This window comes from Amblyomma mixtum, chromosome 8 (genome assembly GCF_055824585.1).
Source record: "Amblyomma mixtum isolate Tamu chromosome 8, ASM5582458v1, whole genome shotgun sequence".
NCBI classification, from domain to species: domain Eukaryota; kingdom Metazoa; phylum Arthropoda; class Arachnida; order Ixodida; family Ixodidae; genus Amblyomma; species Amblyomma mixtum.
In genome coordinates, this window is record NC_143019.1 from 117,194,760 (window position 1) to 117,203,260 (window position 8,501).

Here is an 8,501-nt window from a genome sequence, read left to right on the forward strand (position 1 = left end):
TACATCACGTTTTTTCTAAGGTGTGTGCACAGCAGAGTTCTGAACACTTTCTTTGCACCTGAAAGGAAGGCCGTGAAAGTGCAGAAAGGAACGAGATTTGTCCGCCCCCTCGCGCGCGCCGTTAGCGATTGCGACTGACTAGACAAATCGCGTCTGCAACGGCATTGTTTGCAGAACCACGCGATGAAGCAGGGGCATTCATATTGCATATCACGGGCTGGAGCGAGCTGCGGGCATTTGTTTTAAAGCAATATTTTCGAAACGTGCAACAACTGCTTTCCGCAACCGGCCGAAATATAAGCTATACCCGCGTGAACCCTTCAACACATCATGCCTGGCCCTGTTTTATTATAAAAAACGAAAGAGACAAGCATGCCTTACGCAATCGATTCAACCCATGGCTGAAGTGGCCCCTGTAGTCGCCAGCGACGAGGACTTCAGCGAGTGATTGGGCGTGCTCCTGGTCCGTGCCGACCTTGCGCATACAGCGAATGATGAAGGCCTCCATCTCCTGCTTGGGCACCACGATCCCCGCGTCTTGCTGCGCCATTGAAGTAGCCGCCATTCTCAAAGAATAAGCTCTGAACGACGCTGGGAGCGACCGGTGCAGCACCACAAATCCACGTACTACAAGAGGCGGTCGCGACGCTCTCAACAGGCGCCCCAATAACCACACCGGCGGCGAGGCTGACGACATCTGCAGCCACCCCTCGGCGCGCACGAGTCTCGCAGCAAACGCGCACACACTCTCGCCTAATCGGCACACTCTCTTTTCTCTCCCGCGAAGCAGCTGTTCATGCACATACCAGAGCGAGCAGCAAAGCAACGACAGGAAAAGGTAACGTTACGCCTTCTTTGTTATTTTTTTCGCATTGTTCCCTTCCACGCCGGTTTGACGACGTTCTCTCCCAGCCGACGCTGGTTGCACTCTCCACTCAAAGAGCGTACTTTCTGCGATCTCTCCAGCAGCGCAGCACTCAAGGCTCATATCTTCCTGATAAGGGTTAACACGATGGGCGGAATGGGGTCGATCCGTCCGCTTATCATCCAGCCCCAGATTTCGACGCCTAAGTCAGCGATACATTTCGCGTCGGCGCTCGCAGCAAATGCGCTTGGAGCCAAAAAGTTAATGCAGTCTGTCTGCAGCGACATACAGCACGCGAGTCAGCAATAAAAGGCAGATAAAAAACGACTCCGCGTGGTAGTGTCCTCGGCTAAATGCATGCCGCGACTGCTCCAGCTCGCACAAAGATGTTGCAACACCTTGTTTTTTTTTTAAATTTTTCACTGCTCTTTCTATTTACATCTTAAATGTTTGTTTATACTGTTCTGCACGCTGCTTACATGAGACGGTACCTGCACAGAAGGTGGATTACCCACACGACACTGCCTGTGAAAATACAGGATGTTGTTGGGAAACTTAGCTCCGAAGTTAAAGTGGCCCTCTAGAATGGCAGCGTGAATCTGTTTCTTAGAAATGATCAATATACACACGGAAACTTGTAATTAGCCTTTCGAAGACACATGTAGTGTGGTTCATAGTTGTGTGGAGAAGTCATGTGAAAATTTTTACCGCGAGAGAACAATATCGCGTGCGATGCAAGCGGCCCAGGATAGAAGGAATGCTGCTTTGATACACGCGATGAGATAGGACGCCTAATACACAAAAATTCAAAAGCAAGATGGCCCTAAAGTGCAGAGTCAAATGCAAAAGGAAAGTGAGACATCCCGACAAGGCAAAACGAAATTCAGGCAAATACTGTGGCAGGGTTTTATGGATGCACACGCGCGCACACAAAAAAAAAATCTAAATTCCAGCGGGCCAATAATAGAAATAAATAGTATAGCTGAGTGCTACGTGTGTTCTTCGTGCATAAAATCAGGCATTTTGATGAAAAATATTGCTGACATTGAAAAGAAATATCACAAATCTGTGTTTTTCTTACTTTAACTTCGCTGGGCTGCTCGCAAGGCGAACATGAGGTAAAACACGGGAACATTTAAGGTCAGTCGACGCATGGGGTGGCTGCTAGAGGAGCAAATGATATTTCCTTGCATTTCAATAAGCGTGCGGGAAATCCTTGATTCCTGAAATGCTTTAAACACCCAGTAGTAGTATGTAAAGGTAAAGGGGAGATAACTAATCGCGCAGGTGGGGCAACTTTTTTATTCTTAGTAGAGCAGAAGTTGGTGTGACGACCCCACATAATGCGCAGGTCCACACGGGACGGAGAGGCAAGAAGACACCGTATGGCTCAGTTTAAACAAAATGATGTATCCAATAATTACACATTGTACATCAGAGGCTGGGGCGTCCGAGCTTACGTGGCGACGCCTTCATGGGGGCGATGGAGGGGCTCCGGAGTTGCGATCCGTCGGTGGCTGGCAGAAACCGCGCGCCGTCCGGCTTCGGCGCTCAAGGACCCTTTTTTGTGAACGATGTTGTCCTGAGCGTCTTTTCGTCCGCACTCGCCAGCTATATGTGCTCCGCCGGCCACGCCCGATCTCCTCTCTTCCAGGCTGGATTGTTTCCTTCTTCCTCCTTTCCACGGCGGCGCCTGCGGCACCCCCGACCTCCCTCGTTGGAATGTCGTTTGTCTCCCGCCGGCAGCTTTCTTCTCTTGTCGGGTTGTCAGCCTCCCCTGCCGACCTGCCTCGTTGGGATGTCGTTTGTCTACCGTCGGCAGCTTTCTTCTCTTGTCGGGTTGTCAGCCTCTCCTGTGTCCTTGTACGGCCAGGCAGATAATTGGGCTGGCTTTCCCTCCCGCCGGCGTCTTTGTACCATTGTACCCCTTCAGTGGCTTTGCCGCCGCTGGGGGCTCCGTCTAGTCTACGCGGCGCCGCCGAACGCGGACCGTTTAAGGGGAGACAAGGGAGTAGGACGGTTGAGCACAGAGAAGATTCCGCCGAAGATATGGGCCCTGGTAGCTCACGCACGGAACGTCACATTGGTCCAGTTGGTGTAGCGACATATTCAAGTAAACTTTGTGCAGAATAACAGAAGACAGAGAGAGAAACACGTGCACAAACACGAGCGCGAACTTGCAACTGTATTATCGGAAACGATATAGCGCCTTAAGAAGCAGAAAAGGCGCAATCGTACAATATCCAGTGCAACACGTGTGGGAGCACATTCGTCTTCGTACAAAAGCTAGCGCAAAACACGACACACACAAGAAAGGTAGACAGGACAACGCGCTACTGACAACTGATCCTTTATTGGAAAGAAACACGTAATATTACGTGTTTCTTTCCAATAAAGGATCAGTTGTCAGTAGCGCGTTGTCCTGTCTACCTTTCTTGTGTTTGTCTTGTTTTGCGCTAGCTTTTGTACGAAGAATAATGCACCAACTAGCCCAGCAACAAGTGTTAGTTGAGCACATTGGTACAGCCAATATAGCATCACTGATAGGCACAACACAATGCATGCTCAGCGGAAATCCCCAGAAAGCAGGAACAAGAAAGCGGGTTGTCGGTCGCGAAGAAAATCAAGTTCTTTTTTGAGAAGGGCTACGGATGCCTTACTGACGGAGCCTTCCGTATAGATATCTCGGGGGTCGCCACAATTTCCCGGGCCAGCCTAGCGAAAGCTCTCCCGATAACCACCGTAGAACGGTGGAGATGGCGGCAGTGCTGTTCCTTCTTCTTATTCATGTCTATGTAGTGTTGGCATATAAGGCAATGCAATGACAGGTTCGAGCCGTCATTTGAGCCCAGTGAATTGGCATGCTCTCTGAGCCTGTCATTTAGACAACGCCCTGTCTGGCCTATGTACAGAGACCCACAGCTGAGAGGAACCTTATACACCACACCAACAGTGCAGGGCACAAACTGAGTTTGGTGTTTCGTGACACATTTGTTCTTCTTTGCTCTTTTACCCTGCCACCTGCTGGTCATGGCGCACAGGCGGGACAATGTCGAAGGGGCTGGCTACATTCCGCGTTTTCGATCGTAGGCCTGTCGGGACGTTCACAATGTACGATGTGTTGTGCTAACCTGGTCGGTGGGAATTAACGAAAACCCCGAAAGACTGCGAGGTGAGTCAAGTACGCTATCGTAGGCAACAGTTACTGACAGTTACTGAGGTGGCAATGTAACCTAGAACTCCACCTTGCATTACGATTATATTGGGACCTGCGATACAGGCAGCTGACCTGACTTGTTTACCTTGCCTGTCAAGCGCCAGCAACGAAGTAACGCAAGCAGCGGAAACGCCGGACCTCCTTTACATACCGCCTTTGTGCACGTAAGCCTGGTGCGTGAAGCCCTTTATCCTTTCGGTCTGATGCACTGTTTTCCAGGCGCATTGTCCACATGACATGCATCAGCACGCGACGCAACATCACGACTTGAAAGGGGTACTTACTTGCGCGAAAGACGGGACAAAAACAAGGAAACACAAACGACTTGTACAAGGCGCATTTCAAGCTATGAACCAACTCGCCCAGATTAGAGGTTTAATTGAAGATCACGACGTCGTCGATCACCCTGCCGTGGCCGCTGGCTACGTTGCGGGTTGGGTCGATGGTCACGTGTTACTCTTTCCGTACAGGCGCGGACGGTTTCAACCTCGACAAAGAAAACAACGGGAAGTTTGCGCTACTGTTCTAAGTTAGAGCCACGTGCTCTTATCGTGGGGGTCATTCCTCGGTGTTGCTGTTTTCACTGTGAGGGCTTTCAGAGCTAGTTTGAGCACGTTTCCCTCCCCTATTCTACACCCTACTAGGAAGGCTCCACTTTCCTTTCATTCCTGTTCTGGCTCATCCCTCCACGACGTGCTAGTGGGACTCCTGAACATTACTGAACGGCTCTCATTGCCGTGCCTCGTGGTATTAGTGACCGTACGCCATGCGAATGCACTTCGCTCTTCTATGGTGCCGTGCCGTGAAGGCGAACCGCGCGATCATTCGGACTTCTCAAGGAGGATCACCAAGCTCACTTACTATGCTGTACGCTAGCAAGAAAAAAACGAAATATGACTCTTATTTCGCTCAGCAAAGAAAGCATGAATCTCCCACCGTTCACGCCGTGCCACCTCGAAGACAGCGAAAAGCATCTAGCCGACGACGCGACGTTAAGGGGAATGGCTTAGGTCGCTTTCTCTAGTCAGCGATTATAACAGTTGCTAGACCACCAAGCTGTTCGTCAGTAATCCAAAAAGAAATGTTTTAAAAGTGTCTGCTGTACCGATGGAGGTATGATTTTGAACTTTTGAAGCTTGGCACATGAGGAAAAAGATGGAATAAATACCTTACATGCGAAACTGGCTGTCATGACGCCTTTAAGTTTACTGCAAACACTTTACAGGACAACTGTATCTATGACGATGCAACGATATAGAGGAACCTCCCGTGAGGAATTTTGGAAAACGGCTGTGCGCTTATCGGACAAAGCCAGAGGGAGAACATACACGACTCAAAGGCGACAAAGCGCAAGAAAGCGCGAGCTAGTCGCATCATTGTCTTTTTGAAAGATCATGATGCAACTAGTTCGTCAAAAAGTGCTACCTGTGAGAAACTTCAGCGTGGACTGTCAGAAACCTCCTTGCAGGTGGCATGATGTCACACGCGGCCGCCAGCGCTGCAGGCGCCGTAGCTGCCAGGGTTTCTACCATGCTTGCACCAGAGCGTAACAAGTGGCAGCTTCGTCGCAGTACTGTGCATAGGCGTCGCAAATGTACAAACGCATTTGTTGGGCTGGGAACATTAGGCAGAGGCTGAGAGAGATAATGCGGTCCTTGAGGAAAACGAAAGTTGCTTTGCGCACGCAACTGTTCGTCGAGCTATGTGGTAATACCGCAACAGCGCCGCAGCGGGCGGTATATTCCTTAGAAATCTGATTGCGAGGAGAGAAGGATATGGTGCTTACCGCAGTACTATCATCGACAGATGCGGGCATAAGTAAATGGAATACACTTTGCCGTTCAAAATGCAATCCCGGTTTTGTTATTAGGAATGCAGAAACATTGTAGTCAGTGAGAAACCGCACTCGTGCGCACTAACAGCCTGCACATGCCACAGTTGCCAGTTTAAATTTGTCAACTCGTGAAAAATGTTCGACAGGCGATACTGCGCTCTCTTTACTTTTGTCCGCACCATTAAACTGCGGCCAGTGCCTACTGTTCCCAGAGAAACAATAACGTTGATGGAGTTTTCTTTTGGGTGTAGGAAAAAATGTCCCCGGAAAAAACGTCCACTGAAAATACGTCCCTGGAAAAGAAGACCCCAAAGAAAACGTCCCCCAGGAAGCGCCCTCTAGGAAAAAATGTCCCACGTGAAAAGTTGCAAGCGCCATTTGCACAAGAGTCGCTTTAGGCCAACTCCCTCACTTGATTCGAGTGAGTGATTGAAAAACATTTAATGCTCCAAAAATCAGGTTTTAGCGGTGGGCCGATGTCTTCATGTCTTCGGCCTCTTCACAAGGTCGGCGCCCCTATTCCAGGGCACCGCTGAGTCTTGCTGCTTCGCAGCACGAAACGCGCGCTCAATTGCGCGGGCCGATGGCGCGAGCGGAGCTGCGCAGAAAAGTAAACAAGAGCGCGCCCGTATAATGTGGCGCCGAGCTCGTTTCCAGCTTCAAAAAATGTCACGTGATGGCCTCTGCTCTAAATTTTCCTTCCTCCATGACCTTAGTTATCTGAACTCTAGGCCTAACAAAATATGTGCCGACTGGTTAATGTCACGTTCGATACTGCGACTGGACGTCGCCTAAGCGGCGCAGCAGAACTTGTGTCCGTAGAGCTAAAGGGAGTTATTGTACTCCCTATATATTGTGTCTCCGATGCCAGGGCTTTCCGACGCCGTAAGCAGTTGAGAGTGCAATGCTACCATGTAAAAAAAAAATTACTCGTAAAACTTTTTGTGCTGTATTTCTCCGAGCCACAGCTGGATATTCGTTTATTTTATTGAGGAGCTCTAAATTGATAAACAAAAAAATCGTGGGCAAAACTCAGTACACAGTCCTTTAAGTTTGCAGTTAATTACATGTGCATATTAAAAGGTGTGCTTTTTTGCTGTTCTATTTTCAGAATACGTGCTTGAAAATTGTTAGAGTAAGTAAAATGAAGTTTATGGAAGATTGTGAGTTTGGAGATGTCACTACATCGATGTAGTACATCATAATACTGGCGAACTGCACTGAATTTAAACATGTTTCCAGACCGGTGTATACTGCGTGGCTAAATTGCTAGGAGGTCTACTTCGTGTTGGCTTAAGAAGGTTCCTTCTTGCATAACTAAAAACCAGGGAGCCTCATATTGCTTTTTTGGTATTCTTTGTCAAGCACGGACATCCTGGCACATTTATGCTGTTTTACAGCGGATGCTGCATGAACTGTAGTGTCCTAGTAATGTCTTGAAAGCTGCTTGCAAGCAGAAGCAGCTTTTCCACCAGTCTTCTCTTTTTACTCAATGCTATGGCCTAGTAATCACGGCACACTGGAGATAACGATTGTTAGATAAATTACTACAACTGGCTCGTATGTACTGTGCCACAATTAGGTACCAAGATACATTTTGATCAGAATTCAACTGCACAGCCACTGGCTCACAGTTATCGGGAATCCTCCTAACTCATTTTGACAGTTTTACAGGAAAGTTTAAATTCTCAATAACATGAATACAGTCTACTTTGAAACCATTTTCGTGTTAGTTCTAGAGAAAGCTGTCTGAATTAATAATCAATTATTGTAAGGCTTTTTAATTCGAAACTGTTCAGGTGAGGCCAATGCAGAAACTTTTTTCAGTGCATTTTTAGTAACCTAAAAAGCGGCAAATTGTTTCTGACAGATTTAACAGATGCTTGTTAAGTTGCGTGACTGTGCTATCTCATGAAATTTACCTCTTTACGGCAGTGTTGCTAAAAGTTGTGCACAAAAATATAGGGTATGCGGTCGAAGGTTTGCATTCTAGTTTTACATAACCAAAGTTACAAGTGTTTATTTCTGCTGCTTCAGCATGAACATTGACACTACGAAAGTATAGTTGAAGAACGTCTACTCGTCAGTCATTTCGAGGGAAGTAGAGAAAGCTGGTGATGGTTCTACGACTGAAAGAGATTCTCTCGTCATGATTTCAAGGCAAGTAAAGTAAGCTTAAAAAGACCCTGTGTCTGAAGTACTTCGATTGCTATAAGTCTTCCTTCATTTGTTGCTCATTGCACTATCACCATATTATTTCAGAGCACTAGTTGCACCACATCTAAATTAAATTACATCACAAAGCAAATAAGAATTTTTTATAAACTCATTATATATACATCACAAATCAAACATACTTTGGAGAAGAGGGAAACACCATCTCTTAATAAGAATATGGGTGGCAAATAAAAAACAGCAGTGCATCACAAACTCATGTAAGAAGTCATCCCATATATATGATGAATGTGGTGTCAAAAGTCATGTATTTAAATGCGAAGCTCATCACACATTTTTGTAAGGGCGGCGCCGGCGGCAATGCAAAGAGGGTGGAGCCTCAACTGCCGTCTCGAATGAAGTTCCTGCTA

The 8,501-nt window shown here is 47.6% G+C and overlaps 1 protein-coding gene across 1 annotated transcript in view; it reads right to left on the minus strand.

The window, feature by feature from the left end:
• Nucleotides 1-934, minus strand: part of LOC149334067 (uncharacterized) — a 40,992-nt gene extending 40,058 nt beyond the window's left edge. Inside the window, exon 1 of the mRNA XM_089555004.1 lies at nucleotides 382-934. Within this exon, the coding sequence (XP_089411130.1) occupies nucleotides 382-697 (316 nt within the window). The 5' untranslated portion in view covers nucleotides 698-934. The remainder of the gene's footprint in view (nucleotides 1-381) is intronic.
• Between the last annotated feature and the right edge of the window lie 7,567 nt (nucleotides 935-8,501).